This window comes from Convolutriloba macropyga, chromosome 3 (genome assembly GCF_964194025.1).
Source record: "Convolutriloba macropyga chromosome 3, txConMacr16.3, whole genome shotgun sequence".
Classification (NCBI taxonomy): Eukaryota; Metazoa; Xenacoelomorpha; order Acoela; family Convolutidae; genus Convolutriloba; species Convolutriloba macropyga.
The window spans coordinates 41,502,790-41,522,820 of NC_134470.1; the positions used below are offsets into that span (position 1 = coordinate 41,502,790).

A 20,031-nucleotide genomic window follows, 5' to 3' on the forward strand; every position below is an offset into this window, starting at 1 on the left:
ACCAGTATTAGGCTTAACAGCTTTCAGTTTAGAAGCTGAATTAATTATAGTTTTGGAATCTAACTGAAACTGCACGCCGAATTAGAACACTTTTTGACACTGAAAGAAAAATAAAAAAGTAGGTCAATTTTTCTCTTTTTTCTTTTTCAATCCCGATGTGCATCAAGCGCGTCAACGGCTGCTATTTTCCTGCAATCTGACGGCTATGTTTAAAGAATGTTTGTAAGGTGTAAAAATTGGAGTTTTAGAAATTATACATCTCCCCTCCCCTGGCACTGTAGGCCCATATACACATTACTTTTTGTTTCAGTTATCGAGAGTGCTCTAAGTGGAGCATGTGTGTTAGCTGTGGCAATTGATGGGGATGAGATTGTGTGTGCGAACAGTGGGGATTGTAAGGCGGTTTTAGGTCAGCGGACCGGTGACTCGACTTCTCCTTGGAAAGCCATCCCTCTCAGCAAGGAACACAATGCGGAAAATGAAAATGAGGTCAATATCGTTTTTGTCAAATTGTTCTCTCAATCGTAGAATTCATTTTGTTTAATTGTTTCATATTGAGCAGATTTTCTTATGCCAAATAGTTTTGCCGTTATCTTTGCGTATTTTGTTTACTTTTATGTTCTCAACTGAAGCATCGTTTCAAGTGAAATCATATATAGTTAATTATTAATAGTCGCACAGCGATAGCTGGGTTTATTATTGGCCTTCACTTGGTTTTTTTCAATTCAAAGAATTTGAATTGTATTGGGGCGCTGTCTTTTTTTTAAAATCTGTTCACACATTTTCATGATTTTTGAAGTCAAATTGGAGTAGTGATTTTGGTCCCGCCGAAACAGGAAATGTAGCGAAAAAAGCGAGTGGTTTTGCGGCGTGAATTTTTTTCGCTCTAATTTTAAAGTAAAGTAGAGTTAGAAAACGGTGTTTGAACAAAAATTCGCTTTCTCGCGAGTGGTTTTTTGTTCAAATGTGGCAATTTCACTTTGATTTTTTTTACTGTTTTTCGGTTTTTTGGATGGGATTTTTTTCCAAATGGTTTTCCCCAATCCATTCATAGTTCATTCTTGGCCTAATTTTTTGTTTGAATTTTTCGCTAGTGGTTTTTTGACATTGATTTTCTGTTTTTTGACATTGTTTTTGTTTTTTTTTAAATTTCTTGATCTGATTCTTTTAGAAATGGTTTTCACAGTTCACTCATAGCCCGTTCTAGGTCTAGTTTTTGTTTAGTTAATGAAAATTCTTTGAATTGTACGTCAGGACTTGTCCTGCTGTGTTTTTTTTTATTTCGTCGTCGCGATTTTTGTTACGACTATATGGCGTCACAACCACTTCAAGTCTGCTTTTTGATCATTCGTTCATGCAATTTCAATTGAAGTGCGTATGTGACGTCATTTTTCGCTCTTATTGGAGCGAGTCTTGTTTATTCGCGTGATTAAATTTTCGGTCACACTTGACTTACCTCACTCTCAAAAATGACTTCCTCACTTTGAAATTGTCTTTTATTTACTTTACTTGGTCAAATGAGTGTGACTGCAGATCTACAAAGCTATTGCGGCTATTTTTCGGCAATCTGACAGCTATGTTTTTGAATATGAATTTTATTGCTCAATTTTTTGGTAGTTAGGAAAACATCTTGATTTTTGTAACTTCCGCCTTACCGTTTTACACTTATTAGTAAGTTTTGCCATACATGAGTTTTAATTGCTCTCAATGAGAAGCAATTATTCTAAACATGTATATCGTTTTACGACTCAAAGAGGAATATTGGTATTCTACAAGTTTTTACGACTCCAAGACGAGTGTTGGTATTCTACAGGTTTTGTTTTCGAACCTAGACTTCTGTTTTATAAATTTAACTTTCCAACAGTGGACTTTAATAGTAGCATGGGTACTGATACACAGAAATTAGGAACTGCTGGTAATACTGAAGGTGAGAAGGTCAGTTTGAGAAGGTTTCTTCCCATAACAGCCCCTTCTCCTTATTATTAATTTCTTTGTTAATTCTTTTTAATAGCCGAGAAGCGATAGCGGCTATTATTGGGGAGATCGTGGTTTTTTTTCCTAATTCGTCGTCTCAATCGATGATTCTGACGACCTGACTTCTTGGAATTGACTTTTTCGATTACTTCAGTGTCTTCTACTGCTTTGCCGTTAAAGTTTGTATGCGTGACGTCATTTCTGCTTTTAGGTCAATTGCGCGAAAAGATGACTTCACTAAAAAAGATGACTTGTGAACTCACTTATGGAGCTTTAAATTCTAGGAACATTTACTAGTTTAAAATTCGATAGTGTGCATATAAGTAGTGCCAAACTTATATGACCTAATTCTTGAGTATTAGTCTTGAGTTTTTGATTTCGAATATCAGTTTTGAAAAAGCTCCTATAGGCCGTATGTATCGTAAAATTTTTCCTTTTAGACCGCATGTGTCATAAAATTGACAGTGCGATTCTAACCCAAAAGGTCTAGTGGTCTTCTAAAGGACTGGTGGTCGAACTGTCTGTCTTATTTCTTTGGTTGTCTCAATTCATGGAAGGCCACAGGCGTCTATCGCGGCTATTTTCCGGCAATCTGCCGGCTATGTTTTTGATTTTTTTTGTTTTAGGTAAGGGTAAGTTAGGAAAATATTGCACGACTCTGAGTCGTTTCCGGTATTCTACCGGCTATGTTTTTTAACTAAAGTCATGATTTGACTTCTGTTTTTGAACGTTGACTTCTGCTTTCGAACAATGAACTTTAAAAGTAGCTAATGTATAGTAATTAAGAACTGATGGTAATATTCAAGGTGAAAAGGTCATTTCGAGAAGTTTTGCTCCCTTGAAAATCCCTCTAACCTACCCCGCCCCACCTACCCCCACCCCACACCTAGCACCCCCGCCCCTTACACACACACACACCTGCTCCCACCCCTCACCTACCCCCACAGACACACACACACACTTGCGGTTCGAGAGCAATTCTTCTAACGTTAGTATTTTGTTTCATTTTGGCGTGATATAATTTGCTCTTTCACAGTTTTAAGCAGCTAAACGCAATTGCCGGCAGTTCATTTTTAAAAGGCTAATGATAAGTGCGTCGCAATTGGTCCCGTTTTCTGACTTTACTATTGGCCCATATAAGCAACAATAACATTTGGAGCCAGGTTGTATTCATAATACTCCTCTTAAACCCTTTTCGATGAAAGCAAGCGTCGATAGATCAGTCGTTTTATTTTTAATAGCCGCCCTCATCTATTCAGCCGGCTATTATAGCGCTCCTATTTTTTTTTACAATTCAAAGAATTTGAATTGTATTGGGGCGCTGTCTTTTTTTTTTTAAGATCTGTTCACACATTTTCATGATTTTTGAAGTCAAATTGGAGTGGTGATTTTGGTCACGCCGAAACAGGAAGTGGAGCGAAAAAGCGAGTGGTTTTGCGGCGTGAAATTTTTTCGCTCCAAATTTAAAGTAGAGTGAGAAAACGGTGTTTGAACAAAAATTCGCTTTCTCGCTAGTGGTTTTTTGTTCACATGCGGCAATTTCACTTTGATTTTTACTGTTTTTTCGATTTTTTGGATCGGATTTTTTTCTAAATGGTTTTTCCAATCCATTCATAGTCCTTTCTAGGTCTAGTTTTCTGTTTAGTCAATGAAAATTCTTTGAATTGTACGTCAGGACTTGTCCTGCTATGTTTTTTTACTTCGTCGAATAAAAAAATGTTTCGCTTTACCTCATTTTGCCGCCTTTTCAACATTTTGCGTGAAATCTTTTTGACTTCTCTAGGCTAGTTTCTCTCTTCTCTCATTCTGCTAAAAGTGATTTTGAACATCAGTTGCTCAGCAAAGCAATTCAAAATGAACAGAGTTAGTACAAAAATGGATGTCAGAAATAGAAACGGGATAAACCCATAAAGCCCAATTTTAGATGCCCGCTATTTGAACGTCGTTCCTATAAGTCTTATTTACCATCTCTAATGCTTATTGTTATTGACAGGAGCCCCTGTAGCCTCTCTCTAAGAAACAGAAGTATGTTCAACTACGAAATGCCTTCAAAATAAATCGGACTTAAAAAAATCTTTTTGTACAAAATCTTTCTTTTTCAATATCTTCTGTTATTTCAATCCCAATCATGCTTATTGGAATCAACGGCGGCTATTTTCCGGCAATCTGCCGGGTATGTTTTGATTCGTTTGAATGTTTGATGCTCTTTAGGTTAGACGGATTCTGGATGCTCACCCGGCATCTGAACACTCGGCTATTCTGCAAAACGGAAGGCTGTTCGGATCTCTCTTGCCTCTCCGGTCTTTCGGAGACATGCTGTTCAAACTGAACAGACACCAGCTAGCTCAGCTCAGACAAGTGTTCGATGTCAGTAGCTTCATGGGCAAGAGTCACACGCCGCCTTACTTAAGGTAACTACTTGGCAGACTGCAGATCTGGCGCAGTGACCGGTGTTTTGACTTGCGGTTACAAAATCTACATCAGAAAATGATTGTCGGTGCTTGGACCATCTGATACGAATTAATGGCAGTGCTTAATTGCATCCTAAGTGTCCTTCCAGATTCTGGGAAGCATTTGCGAGTTCACTTTCTGTCTTTCTTACATTTATTTAGGAAAAATTTGAACTCTATCGCATATAGTCAATTAATTGCTCCTCAACTCTAACCATGAATTTGAACAGAATTAACTTTGAGTTTCCGCTAACAGGGGTTAGCGGTGGTTGAGGACTAGGACAAGAAAAGTATTCTGGGAAAATGTTCGTATTCAAAAACGGAAAAGTGATCGGGCGAGGAACACATTAGTAGCTTAAAAATCCTGCTATTCAATGTACAAAGCATAGTCACCTTACAAGAGTTTAGTCGAGCTTCTTTAACAAAAATGTTCCGCTTTAGTTTGCTTGGTTAAAAAGTGGCTGGATGGCTCGATATCAGACTCGATAATTTTCTGTGGGTTGCCATTTGCAGTTATAGCCAGGTGCGACAGCAATCAAGGTAAACACGGAGGCCAATTGCTGGCCGCTCATAGCATTTCTGCAAACGTTTGAGTTACTAGAAGCTAAGACCGACTATTTCTTTTCGAGCTGCTTGTTTAGTTGTAGTACCAGTAGTTTAAGCGCTATTCTGTTACTAGCTGCGAGGTTGTAAGCGGAGTGGAGCTATATTGCGGTGCTCTTGGTTTTTCCAATCAGAAAGTTAATTGTATTAGGGCTCTGTCTTTTTTTGTAAGATGTTTTCACACATTTTTCAATGACTTTGATCTTTCAAAACGGGATAAACAGGTAAAGCCCAGCGGGCATTAAGTTTCATTAGAGGCCCAAAGCGGGCTTTAGTAGTCCTCCAAGTGCTTATAGTGGTGCAGCTGCTGGGATGGCTTTACTTAAGGTTAATAGGCCAATTTTAGGAGTTTTTGGGCTCAAAATGGTGCAATTTCTCATGTTTTTGTGATCTTTTTGAGTTTTTTATTTGATTAGTATTAGGTTGAAGTTTTTAAAAGTTCATGAAGGCTTTTTGCGAGACGCAATTGCCTGTTATGACGTTTTTATGAGCTATATGTTTTGGTTCTACAAACAAAAACACGCAAAATGATAATAGTTTTTGCAATTTTTTTTAGGTTTTTGAAAATTTTTGTCATTTTTTTCAGTTCTTTTCAGTTTTTTCAGTCCTAGGTGTCAAGAAACCTCCTCAAGGTTCTGATAATGGGTTACTGCATATTTTCTAGTGGTAATGGAATGGTTTTTAACTTTTTGCTATCACGGATGTTAGCATTTTTTGACAAAACTTGCATTTTTCATATTTTTTGTCATTTATTCTCATAATTCAAATTATTTGAATCCCAGGGAGCAGAAAACGTCATTAGAGGTCAGATATTAAGTTACTGAAAAGTTTTAAGTGGCCATGGAATACGTTTCAACTTTTGAATATCACAAATTTTAGCAATTTGACAAAACTCGCACTTTTTTGCTCGTTTTTTTTGAAAATTTTCGTTTTTTTTTGAGTTTTTCCAGCTTCTGTGACCAAGCAATCTCCTCTAACTTTTGATAGTAGGGCACTGCATTTTTCTAGTAACAATGGATTGGTTTTTAACATTTTAATATCTCGAAATATAGCATTTTTTTGATAAAATCTGCAATTTCTTTAAACTTTCCTAAATTTTCTCTCAATTGTTGATATTTGTCCATTCTCAAGTGCGAGAAATGCTATTCCACGTTTTGATAAAAAAGTTGCTGCATGGTTGTTTTGTTCAATGAATATGTTTTCAACAATTTAACCTTTTGGGTTTTAAAAATTTTTTGATAAATTTTGCATTTCAAGTTGTTTCGAAACATTTGTATTTTATGTGGTTTTTCTTGCCTCAATAGCCAGGTTAACCCATACAGGGTTTGACAGTATGTTATTAAATAGTTGCTAGTGAATTTTGAAGCGGGAAATGAAACGCGTGAAAAAATTTGGAGTGATTTTGGTGCTGAACAAAAGTGAACAGCGGAGCGAAAAGAGTGGTTTTTTTTCACACCGCTGTTTTTGAGAGAGCGAGAAATTGATGTGTGAAAATTTTTTTCTAAGCGATCGAAATTTTTTTAAACTTGCGGCTTTTAAAAGCAGTTTTTTGCTACTTTTGATGGTTATGAGGTTTGATTATGATATTGTATTAGTTTTAGGTTTGTTTTGATAGGAATTGAAGGTTTCAGGTAGTTAATTTGGTTTTATTGCTAATTTGGAGGTTTTTGATCAGTTTTGCTAATTTTTAGACGAAATTTAATGATTTTGTACCTTTTTTTGTTTAACTGCTTTAAATGAGATTTGAATAGAAGCTTGTTACTTAAAGAATTGTCAGATAGCAATTGACTAAAGTTTTGTTGGTTTAAATCTTTTTTTTCTAAGGAAAAATGACCAAAAAATTGAGCAATTTTAAACCATTTTTCTCATTTTTTGCAGTTTTTCTTTTTTATAATCTTAGACAAGTGTCGTACCCTTTTATAACTTGCCCATTGTGTTACGAGTTTTTTCTTGCTCTAATTGCAAAGGAACCTTAATTGGCTTTTTGTTTCCTTGTACTATTAAAAAAACTCATTTTGTTTTTACAGTTTTTTCGTTGAATGTTTTTGAATGCCGTTTCTATTCCTTAATTTTTTATGGCATTCGTGGAGGTTTAGGGTTCATGATAGTTGTTCTAGGTATTTAGTAATAAGTATGGGGAATTTTGGTTATGAATCATTTTTTGTTGAGAAATATGACAAAAAATGGCGAAAATTGAAACTATTTTTCTCTATTTTTTCGCAGTTTTTCGTTTTTTTCTTTTTTTAAACAAATTTCTTAGCCTATTATGACTTGCCTATTGTTTTGCGAATATCTGGATGCCCTATTGGCTGAAGGGTGTTTTTCTTTGGATTTATATGCTTTTGTAATGTTAAAAAATTTATTTTTCTAGTTTTTCTAGTTTTTTAGTGCAAGTTGTTTTTTGCAAGCTTTTTTTCATAATTTGGCCTCAAGTATTTTGAAAAAATTCTTATAAGTGGTTTTAGTAAGTACTAGTTGTTTTGATGAAGTAATTTTGGCATAGATCGTTATCTCGGGATCTCAATTTATAACAAAATTTGATCAGAGTTTTTATCATATTTTAACAGATTTGATCTTTTTGTTTTTATGGTTTTGTTTCAAGATAATCGTAAACTAGTGGAGAAAATTTTTGTCCGATGATTATTTGTATGGCGTTCAAATGGATTTCACTTCGAGTCGTTTCCGAAATTCTTCCGGCTATGTTTTTTTAAGATCTGTTTACACATTTTCATGATTTTTGAAGTCAAATTGGAGTAGTGATTTTGGTCACGCCGAAACAGGAAATGAAGCGAAAAACTGAGTGGTTTTGTGGCGTGAATTTTTTTCGCTCTATTTTTAAAGAAGAGTGAGAAAACTGTGTTTTGAACAAAAATTCGCTTTCTCGCTAGTGGTTTTTTGTTCACATGCGGCATTTTCACTTTGATTTTTACTGTTTTTCGGTTTTTTGGAGGGGATTTTTTTCTGAATGGTTTTCCCAATCCATTCATTGTCCATTCGAGGCCTAGTTTTTTGTTAGAATCAGATTGACTATTCTCGCTAGTGGTTTTTTATTCTCGCTAGAAGCATTTTGACATTGATTTTCTGTTTTTTTTTATCTGATTTTTTAGAAATGGTTTTCCCATCTCAGTCATAGTCCGTTCTAGGTCTAGTGTTTTGTTTAGTCAATGAAAAAATTTTTGAATTGTACGTCAGGACTTGTCCTGGTGTTTTTTTAAGATCTGTTCACACATTTTCATGATTTTTGAAGTCAAATTGGAGTAGTGATTTTGGTCACGCCGAAACATGAAATGGAGCGAAAAAGCGAGTGGTTTTGCGGCGTGAATTTTTTTTGCTCTAATTTTAAAGTAGAGTGAGAAAACGGTGTTCGAACAAAAATTCGCTTTCTCGCGAGTGGTTTTTTGTTCACATGTGGCAATTTCACTTTGATTTTTACTGTTTTTCGGTTTTTTGGATAGGATTTTTTTCTAAATGTTTTTCCCAATCCATTCATTGTCCATTCTAGGCCTAGTTTTTTGTTAGAATCAGATTGACTTTTCTCGCTAGTGATAAACCTGAATTTTAAGACAATTGTTTTATGAAGCTTCAGTTGTGATAATTTTTCTGATTCCGTTTCTTTCGTGTTGCAGAATGACGCTCTTGATCTCTGTCGCCATATGGTAACTCTCTGCAGAGCTATTCTAATAGGAGTTTCCTACTAATGTTTAGGTTCCGTGTGCAGTTTTTATGTTTCCTTTTCAAATATTTTCTTAAGTGTTTAGGTTCGCAAGCGTCCGGTATTCTGCTAAGATGAGAAAATTTCGCAAGTTCTGAGGATGGAAAATAGCACTAATTTTTCGCTCTAATTTTAAAGTAGAGTGAGAAAAGGGTGTTTGAACAAAAATTCGCTTTCTCGCGAGTTGTTTTTTGTTCACATGTGGCAATTTCACTTTGATTTTTACTGTTTTTCGGTTTTTTGGATTGGAATTTTTCTAAATGGTATTCCCAATACTTTCATAGCTCAGTCTGGGCCTAGTTTTTTGTGTGAACTATTTTTCCATTTCTCGCTAGTTGTTTTGAGTTTACATGCGGCAATTTGACATTGGTTTTGTTTTTTTTTAGAAATGGTTTTTCTAATTCACTCATAGTCCGTTCTAGGTCTATTTTTTTTTGTTTTGTCAATGAAAATTCTTTGAATTGTACGTCATGACCTGTCCTGCTATGTTTTTTTTTAATTCCCTTTACCTTTTGATCACGTTTTTCGTTTTACATTAGTCATGATTTTCACGTTTGACTTCTTACTTACCTCTCACTGTTTCAGCTGAATGGGTTTGAATTCTTTTACTCACTGAGTTACGCAATGTAGTGAGTACGGTCAATGTCAAAAGAGCAAAATCATAAGAAACGGGATTAACTGATAGAGCCCGGTCATTAAGTAAGAGTGCATTAGGTTATCAAAGTTCATTAGTGTGATTGATAGCTGACACTAGTTTTAGGCTTAACAGTTTTCAGTTTAGAAGCTGAATTAATTATAGTTTTAGAATTTAACTGAAACTGCACTCCAAATAAGATCACTTTTTGGCACTGAAAAAAAACAGAAAAAATTCGATCAATTTCTCTTCTTTCTTTTGTTTCAATCCTCATGTGCATCAGGAGCGTCAACCGCGGCTGATTTCTGGGAATTTGCTGGCTATGTTTTTTTATGTTTATCTGAAAATAACTTTTTTAGCATGTATTATAAAAATTGTATTTTTCCATATTTTAAAATATTTTGGGTCAATTTATCTCTTCTTTTTCTCTTTTTTTTCTGTTTCAATCCCGATGTGAATCTTGCGCGTCAACGGCGGCTATTTTCTAGCATTTTGCCGGCTATGTTTATTTTTTATGACCATTTTTATCAGCTATATGTTTTGGTACTGCGAACATAAACACAAAAAAGGATGCCAATTTTTACATCTTTTATGGCCTGAGGGGCCATAAAACCTCTTCTACGGTTGTTTTCAGCATTTAAATATCACTAATTTAAGTTTTTGAAATCATTTGCTTTTTTCCTGCTTTTCTTGCCTCACCGGCCAGTTAACTTCCTCCAAGTTCTGACATTGTGTTAGAGAAAAAAGTAGTTTTGAACGTTTTAAATTCCGAAATCAAGAAATTTGCGATTTTTAGTTTTTAGTATATCTCTTAGTTCTCGAGTTTTTCCAATTTTAATGGCCGAAAAATGCCCTTCAAGGTTTGTGCATGGGTTAAGCGTTATACTTAAATGGATCAGATTTGACGTCCGGGGTAATGACTTGAATTTTGGAATTATTATTTTTCTTGATTAGTTTGTTTGATTTTTTAACTCAGCTTTTGCGATTGTTTTAGGTTTTCGGCTCGCGTTGTTCAATTGATGTTCTGGTTAGGTACAGTAGTTGTAATTTAATTCTGTGGATTATATTTTAGGACTTGTCCTGCTTTGTTTTTGTAAGATGTTTTCACACAATTTTATGACTTTGATCTTTCTAAACGGGATAAACAGGTAAGGCGCAGTGGGTTTTAAATTTCATTAGAAGCCCTAACGTAGCTTTAGAAGTCTTTCAGGTGCTTAGAGAGCAGATGCTGCTAGAAAGGACCTAATTGAAGATGAAAAGGTCATTTTTAGTATTTTGTTTGATTAGTCTTTATTTGACTTGGATAGATTTGAAAGAATTGCCTTCTGAAAGTTATATTGACTTGCAATGGCCATTGTATGAGCTACATGTTTTGGTAAAGTAAACACAATCGCGAATAATTTTTGCAATTAAGTTTTTGAAGAATTTGTCAGTTTGAGTTTTTCCCTCAGGGCCCACAAAAAGTCCTCTTGGGTGTGATAATAGTTCTTTGCGTAGTTTTTGGTGGCAGTCAAGTTGTTTCAACATTTTATTATTACGAACTTTAGCAATTTTTGGATAAAGTTTGGAATTTTCAAGTTTTTTGAAAATTTTTCTTTTGTTCAATTGTTCTTGTCTCAGTGGTGAGATAATCTCCTCTAAGGTATGCTAGTATGTTACTACATTTTGCTATGGGCGACGGAATGGTTTTCAATTTTTTATCATCACAAATTTTTGTGATTTATTGTTTAAGTTTGAAATTTTAATGTTAAAAATTTTGTCATGTTCCTAGTTTATTGATCTTTATGAGCTAGTGGATCATTTTAAGGCTTGAAATCTGGTTAATTGATAGCCTCTGGAGACAATGAAATGGTTCTGAAGAAACTACTATCTAAAATTTTGGCAACATTTTTTCAAAATTTAGCAATTATTTTAATAGCCTGTTTTAGCATGTATATTTTTGCTTAGTTGTTTTCAATTGTTTCTCAACTTTTGATAATTTTTTGGTTGGCGTTGCTCAACTGATTTTCTGGTCAGGTAATTCTAAGTTTTGCGTTAAATTATTTAGAATGTATATCAGGTCATGTCCTGCTATATTTTTTTGTCTCGTCGTCTGACGCTCTTTTTCGTTTTACAGTTGTTCACAAAGCAAAGCTGAAAAAGTCAATTTTTTTTATGACTTCTTTCACTAACGGCAATTTCGTGCTTGACGTCCTTTCTTGCTCTTTTAAGCCAACATTTTCAGCTCATTTGCATTAGATTTTAATCAGACGAGACTTACCTCACTGAATAGGAGGTTAGTACTTTAAATCTGAAGCTTAATTTGAATTAGTGTAAGGTCAAAGTAACTCATATGTGTAATAAAGGTCCCTTATGAAAAATCTTCTGATTAATGGATTTTATCAAGCTTTATTAATTTTTTGCTGAATGTTTCTTACATAGCTTTTTCAGTGGCGTCGATAACTTTTTAAACTTAAATCCGTATGTTTATATCTGTTAATGCGGCGCTTAACTCCGTTTTTTCAAAGCTATTCCGGCAATATGTCGGCTATGTTATTTACCAGGGAGGGACTTCAAGGATTTTATTCTAACATCAGCTGCTGGAAGCTGTATAATCGAAAGGTTTATTGAGTTAACGCAACCAGCTGCCTATTCCTTTTAAAATCTAAGCGTAGCAATATTGAGAGGTTTCAATCTATCACACAAATTGGGAAGAACTCAAAGCTACAATTGCAGATGAACAAGATTTGTTTATTTTTTGGACGCAGGAATTGCTTTTGGTGCAAACTATTAGAACTCCCACCCACAGAAAGGGCAAGATTCTTGATCTCTTTTTCGTTAAACAAGGAGTGCTTATCAAAATATTGCATTATCCCTTTTCCAACCACCACCCCGCTACTAAAACTGTGATTTGTTGCCACTCCCTTTATGGACATTTTGATCCGAATGTTTGGCGTGTTCCTTTAATTAGGATTAATTTGAAAATAGAGTGTGTTTCTTGCACTTCTCATGGTTCAGCACGACGTAATTCTGGCTTAAACGTGGCTAGCAGAATTACTAAATCAAGTATCATATTGCTTTGTTGGAAAACGTGGGAAGATAATACTTTTGCCTTTCTTCTACGGCTCCTTCACGATGCATACGATTGCCAAATTGAAGACAGCAAGATGCTAAAATAGCCCGAAACGCGAGAAAACCGTTTACGGGATTTCATTGAGTTGGATAAAATGCCTTTTATGGAGTCCAGAAATAACTTCGCGACAAGCGATGCTTTTTAAATGTTGAAAGCATTGGTTGGCTAAATTGCATAGAAAAATAAATTGACTTACCTTAAAAGTTCTGCTCTCAGAATTAGACAAAGTAAATGTTTTCCAATCTTTTTTAAAGAAATCTTCTACACCTTCTGCTCGCAACGAAATTGAGAGGCCAGATATCCATCTGCTTGATCTATTCGTGACTCCTGCACAGTTCTGCATTCTGCTGGAAAACGTCCTTGTGGGCACTATCGCTTATGCGGATGGCACACCCCCGTTCGTTCTCAAAATTCCGCTGTCACATTATCTCCCAGTTCATTTATTGTTCAATAACATACTATCACTCCGTAAGTGGCCAACTATATGGAAGCGTTCCTCATAACCCCAGTTCCCAAGAGGGAATCAAAAAACAAAGTTCGATAGTACCTTGATTTTCCCTAATATCTGAGAAATTTCTCTTTGACTTCTTCCCAGAATTCCAATACAGGCAACAATAGGTAGCGCGGTTTCAGAATGTAAAAACTGCAAATTGCAATTTCTCAATTGATCGTTTTCTAGACGAAGTATACTTAAATCATGACATGAACGTCAAGCAGTTGATCTGTAAAAGTATTTGAACATGTCGATCATGCAATCTTGCTCAAAAAATTTTCATTTTACGCTCTTGGCATTTTTTTCTGTAGCTTATTATTATACCTACCCGGGTGAGTTCAGCTTGTTAACATCAATGGAACATTATAGGATGAAGTTATGATTACCAGCGGTGTGTCTTGAGGTAGTGTTCTCAGACCTCTGCTTTATCTGTTTATCGAGTTATATCGAGAACGTTATCACCAACGGAAATTTTAAGCTGTTTATTATCTTGCAGATGACACTAAATTGTTAAGTGCCAGCTGTGACATTTTACTTGACTGTCAGAAAGATCTCAATATCTTCTGGCTGCTCTTCAGAAACTTCTTAGCGCAGAGAAATGTTTGAATTCATAATTGCGATTTCAAGATTGACCGAACTTTACAGAAATTTCATAGTACAGCCGGTTTTGGCGTGGAAGTTTGTCGCCACTTATAAAGGAGCAGGCACACAAGGACTAAGCTAACAGAAGCTCAAAGAGGCTTCGATTGTCTCAGACACAATGTTCCATATAGCCTACCAAGCAAACTCTGGTTGTACTTAGTTTGCATTTTATCTATTCTGCTTTACGCCTCTCCAGCGTGGTTATCCTGCGATCATCAGAGAATTGTTACTGGAGGGGATTATGCCGATGTTATGGAAAACACAATTTTATTTCAGCGCTGCGGTTTTCAGATAACATACCGATTTGCAATCAGCTTATATTGAGCGAAATCTTCGGTTTTTTATTTCTATTGGGCTAAGTTAAATGTGTATTTGGTTTGAGTTTTTGACGCCGAAGATCAAATTTCCACAAGTTTACCAAGTGAATATGCTAATAAACTTACCATCAGTCCCACAAAAGCAAGAAACATCAAATTCCTATTTCAAACGGGTACAGGTTTATGTGAACAATGTCAAGGCACCGGACCTCTTAATGTTTGAAAACCATCAGCTGACCACAAACGTCTCCTAGGAGAGTTCTTCATAAACATTTGTGACTCTAAATTCGATTTAAACTACTCATACACTTGGTCCTTTAAATGCCGATGTACTTTCTGTCGATTTTAGTTTTGTCAACATACTTTTTGATTAAATATAAGTTTTTTTGTAACAGTACCATATTCAGATTTTTAGTACATGTCGATTGTCCTTTAATACTGTTGTAAAATTCAAGTGACCATCCGCATATCCAATAGGGGACTGGAATAGAATATGGGAACCCGAAATCACGTACGCCTTGAAATTTTTGAGCACCTCTCATGGTTTTACTAAATGGACCTCATATTGGACCATTAATAACATCTTGTGATACAGCGCAGTGGTCTAACATACTCTTGCTGCACAAGCAACTATTCTCATTATCAAATTATACGAGATAAGAAGACAGATCGCTTGGCTTGATTGGTGAAAAATTAAATGAAACGTGCGGTTAATCAACGGCTTTATTAAACCAACGGAATTTAACAAAGGCACATTTCATTTCAATGAGCTCTTTAAACAAAATTGATCATTGAGAGCACTCTCATTCGAATTCTGTTTTAGCGTCACTCCGGAAGTGACCCGCAAGAAACTAGATCTGAAGAAGGATAAATTTCTCATATTAGCCACTGATGGACTCTGGGATTTTGTCAGCTCCCAAACCGCCATCGAAGTCATAGGACACCATCTGGACTCTTTACGAAACCAGACTCCGGACCCTGTATTTGGATCGTCAATTGAAGAGCAGCACCATCATACGGTTTATAAAATGGCAGTGAACAACGGAGCAACTCGATTGTTATGTCATGCAGTAGGACAAGCCGCCTCTAGTCACAGTTTGCCCTTGTTCAGCCAACTGAATGAAATGATAAGATTGGCTCCTGATGAGACGAGACACAATCGAGATGATATTGAAGTCACTGTGCTATACTTTGACTAATTCATCAACTTTTCACTTGTGGCATTCACGAACTCTATTAGAAGAACGCAAATACCTTTGTCAGGCAACCAGTGAAACTTTTCAGTTCTGTTGATCCAATCATATCCAATCTGCAAAATTGAAGAGACGCATTCGTCAAAATTTGCGATCGAACAGTTTAACAGAGCCAGATCATAACTGTGAGCTGGGTTAATTTTGCATGATTGCCGTATTTGATTTGCAGGGAGACAGTTTTAATATTAAATTAGAGCCATGTTACTTAAATTCTAGTTCGTTGGCTGACTACTGACAATTCTAATTTACAATAATTCCAGTTAGATGCGCTAACATTCAATTAGCCTTTTCTTAAAAATTAACATCTTCGGAACAATTTGCGTGTTTTGTAAACCACCAAAAGAATGAGTTAGACGGTCATTTTCCGTCTGAATTGAGCAAAACAAAGCAGTTCTTCTGGGCACTATGATTTTTGTGCCATGTCAAAATAATGGCAAGTCTAGGTATCCAATTATACTAGTCTAATCTAAAAGAGTGCAGGGAGGGCTATCATACAAAATGCATTGACAGCTGTCAACAAACCAAAATGTTCAATAGATGCGAAGCTGAAAGCTATATGGCGGAACTGTTGATTTGCTGTGCGACTCGAAGGAGAGTTATGACAATCTTTTGGTTTTCTAATTGGTTGATTCTCAGTGAGACAGATGTAAAAGACAATACCGCACGTCAAAAAAAAATAGGTGAAAACAGGCGTTTTGGTGAATCCGTTGACCAAAAAGTCAAATAGAGAGAGAAAGTGGAAGTGTTTGGTTTCGTCCATGCATCATTCTGAGAGAGAAAAAAATATTTAGCACGAAATTTTCTTGCGAAGCGAGTAAATAGTTTTTAATAGCCGCCATCAGCCTCTCAACGGCTATTATTTAGGCGCTCTCCTTTTTACAATTCAAAGAATTTGAATTGTATTAAAGCGCTGTCTTTCTTTATAGCTGCGAAGCTGTAATCTGAAAGCTGAGCGCATCTATATTGCGGTGCTCTTGGTTTTTATAATTCAAAGAATTTGAATTGTATTTGGGCGCTTCTGTTTTTAAGATCTGTTCACACATTTTCATGATTTTTGAAGTCAAAATGGAGCAGTGATTTTGGTCACGCCGAAACAGGAAATGGAGCAAAAAAAGCGAGTGGTTTTGCGGCGTGAAAATTTTTTGCTCTAATTTTGACGTAGAGTGAGAAAACGGTGTTTGAACAAAAATTCCCTTTCTCGCTAGTTGTTTGTTCACATGCGGTAATTTCACTTTGGTTTTTACTGTTTTATAATAACCGCACAGAGATAGCTGGAGCTATTATTGGCCTTTTCTTGTTTTTTTTTATTTCGTCAAGATTTTTGTTACCACCATATGACGTCACAACGCTGCTTCAAATCTGCTTTTTGTTCATTCGTTCATGCAATTTCAACTGAAGTGCGTGCGTGACGTCATTTTCACTCTTAATGAAGCGAGTTTGTTCATTCGCATGGTTTTTGGTCATATGTGACTTACCTCACTCTCAAAAATGACTTCCTGACTCTGAAATTGACTTTTTTAAAATTTAATTCAAAGAGATAAGGTCAAATGAGTGTATCTCAATCTAATTGAAGGTTATTTAAGAGCAGCTAATAGAAGCAGCAATGAGTTATACAGATTCTTAGTCAAAAGTTTACATCTAAGCCCTTAATGAAAGAAAATTTTCTTTTTTGGTTTGCCTTTTTCATTTTTTTATTGAGACTGCAGATCTACGAAGCTACCGCGGCTATTTTCTGGCAAATTGCCTGTGAGCTATGTTTTTCGATTTTATGGATCGGATTTTTTCCAAACGAGTTTTCAATTCATTCATAGTTCATTGTATGCCTAGTTTTTTGTTTGAACCAAATTTTCGTTTATCGCTAGTGGTCTTTTGTTCACATGCGGCATTTTGACATTGATTTTCTGTTTTTTATCTGATTTGTTTTAGAAATGATATTCCTAATTCACTCATAGTCCATTCTAGGTCTAGTTTTTTTAGTCAATGAAGACTCTTTGAATTGTACGTCAGGACTAGTCCTTCTATGTTTTTTTGTTTCGTCGTCTGACACTCTTTTTGTTCACACAGCAAAGCTGAAAGTCAAATATTCTGAATGAATTCTTCGTCTAACTGTTGGCTTTGAGCTCGTGATTTCGTTTCCCACTCTCTCTCTCTCTCTAGCAAAAAAATTTTGCGTGATTTGATTTTGATCATAACTTACATAACTTACCTCAATCAATACTCACTCAATGGAATGAATTTTGGTCTTTGGGACTTAATTTTAGTTTGAATTAGTTTAAGGTAAAAGGAACTTTAAACAAGCTTTGTTAATTAACCGCTGAATGTTTTCACATAGCTTTTTGAGCGGCGTCGATAAATTTTTCAAACTATCTGTATCCATTTCTATCGTACTCTTTCGTAGCTTTTCCGGTAATCTGCTGGCTAAGGTTTAAGATCTGTTCACACATTTTTCATGATTTTTGAAGTCGAATTGGAGTAGTGATTTTGGTCAAACCGAAACAGGAAGTGGAGCGAAAAAGCGAGTAGTTTTGCGGCGTGAATTTTTTGAAGTGGAGTGACAAATTTTGAAGTGGAGTGACAAAACGGTGTTTTTTGAAGTGGAGTGAGAAAACGGTGTTTGAACTAAATTTCACTATCTTGCTAGTAGTTTTTGTCCACACGCGGCATTTTGACTATAATTTTCTGTTTTTTATTTTTTATCTTCGAAATTTTTTCCCAATTCACTCTTAGTCCGTTCTAGGTCTAGTGTAGTCAATCAAAATTCTTTGAATTGTGTGTCAGGGCTTGTCCTGCCTTGTTTTTTTAATTCGGTTTACCTTTTGATCGCGTTTTTCGTTTTACATAAGTGACAATTTTCACGCTTGACTGCTGGTTTACTTCACTCACTGTTTCACCTGAATGGATGTTAAATTCAAAATTAAGTGCAAAATCAAAAGAAACGGGATAAACATACAAAGTGCTGTCATTAAGTCATAATGCATTAGGTTATCGAAGTTCATTAGAGCGATTGCTGACTGCCATTAGTATAATGCTTAACTGCCTCCAGTTTAGAAGCTGACTTAAGTATATTTTTAGATTTTAAACGAATATGCAGAATTTACTCACCAAATAAGATCACTTCAACATACAAAAATTCTGTCAATTTCTATCTCTTAATTTTTCTTTATCTGTTTCAATCCAATGTACGTCAAGTGGGTTTAAGTTGGCAATATGTCGGCTATGTTTTCATGTTCGGCATTGTCAAAGCATTTTGTTATACTAACTCCAAACTGTTCCGACCAAACTTGTTTTTCTCCCATATTTAATTTTCAGGAGAAATATCAAAGGTTCTCTTTAGTGGGTATCAAATATATTTGACTATTTATCAACAAAACATATGTTTTGTTAATATCCAAAAAGCGCTGGCGATTCATCAGCAGTCATCGTAGTTTATACTTGCTCTCGAACAACATTTGAAGCAATTGTTGTAAACGTTGTCGAATTTTTCTTGTGCAAAGTTTTCGCTTCACCGTTTTGACTTTTCGAGTTACCCTTACGCCCTCGGCTTTTTTCCTTAATGATCTATTTTTTTTCATTTACAAATTAAAGGAGCTGAAGTAAATTGATTGCAGTTTATTACAAAATGTCAAATGAAACAGGCAAAATTGGTGTCATTTTTTCAATTTTAATCTTATTAGTGATATATTAGAACCTCTAATGACGTCGTTCGAAGCACCTTAGTGAAGTTCTTACTGCCCCCTCCTCGAAGCTACCTCCTCTCACCCGAATGAGGCAACTTGCCATAGATTAGAGCTCACATTTGTCGTTCGAAAGCAATTCTTCCGACGTTACTTGCTCGGGACGAGGTTTCACCCCTATTCCATCCCTAATTAGCGCGGAATAGGGTGTAATGCGTATTCCACTCCTATTTATTGGGGTAAAGAGTGTAATTTCAAGAATTTACACTGTTTTTACACTATTTTATGCACTCTTTTTACACTCTTTGCAATCGGTTGCTAAATAGTTTAAAAACCAAGAGACACAACAATCAATTTTATCTTTATTATTAAAGAATGTTTGTGAATATTAAATTATTATTATTATAACAGCAGTTTGTCCGAGTTTCGGCAGTTTAAGTTTACTTTTTCTCAATCTCTGCAAATCATTGCACTGGAACTTGTCCATCTGGTCAAGACTCCACGAAGCTGACTCATCTGAACCGACTCATCTGGACCTGACTAGGCAAACTTATCTGAGCCATCCGGACAATCTTGTCGTATAGGAATCGAGCATCAACGCACTGTCCGGATCTGCACTATAACGAGTCGTAGACAGCCTCCTGAAATTTCCTGCGACACTTCGATGTCGTCCATAGACTCTGTTGGCTGTGGAATGTCCCGCAAACACTGCCAGTTAGTCGACCAACATCCAAGTACTTGAATTTCATCACATCAAAAGTCTCAAAACTAAAACAAACGAGGGGAGGACAAAGAGGAGATGGGGATAGAAAACGAGAGAGAGATAGATAGAGAGAGAGAGAGAGAGAGAGAGAGAGAGAGTGAGGAGGCGAGAAAGGGGGGGGGGGAGGAGAGAGAGGCGAAAGGAAGAGAGAGAAGAGAGGAGACAGAGGGGGAGGTGCGATATAGATAGTGTGGGGGGGAGGCGAGAGAGACAGAGGTGGGTGGGGGCGGAGAGAGAGAAAGAGAGAGGCGAAAGAGTGGGAGAGAGAGAGAGAGAGAGAAGAAAATGAGAGTGGCGAGAGAGAGAGAGAGAGAGAGAGAAAGAAAGAAAGGTGGACGAGAGATGTAGTCGTAAGTAGTAAGAGAATCTGCCATATGCTTGTGGGAGGAGGGGGGTTCGGACCC

At 36.0% G+C, this 20,031-nt stretch overlaps 1 protein-coding gene across 2 annotated transcripts in view; it reads left to right on the forward strand.

Annotated features, from left to right (window-relative positions):
- Positions 1-15,506, forward strand: part of LOC142336209 (pyruvate dehydrogenase [acetyl-transferring]-phosphatase 2, mitochondrial-like) — a 107,115-nt gene extending 91,609 nt beyond the window's left edge. For both annotated transcript variants that reach the window (XM_075384869.1, XM_075384870.1), the window contains 3 exons: positions 311-489; positions 4,186-4,385; positions 14,761-15,506. In XM_075384869.1, coding sequence (XP_075240984.1) covers positions 311-489; positions 4,186-4,385; positions 14,761-15,136 — 755 coding nt within the window. In that variant the 3' untranslated portion in view covers positions 15,137-15,506. The remainder of the gene's footprint in view (positions 1-310; positions 490-4,185; positions 4,386-14,760) is intronic.
- Positions 15,507-20,031: the final 4,525 nt, after the last annotated feature.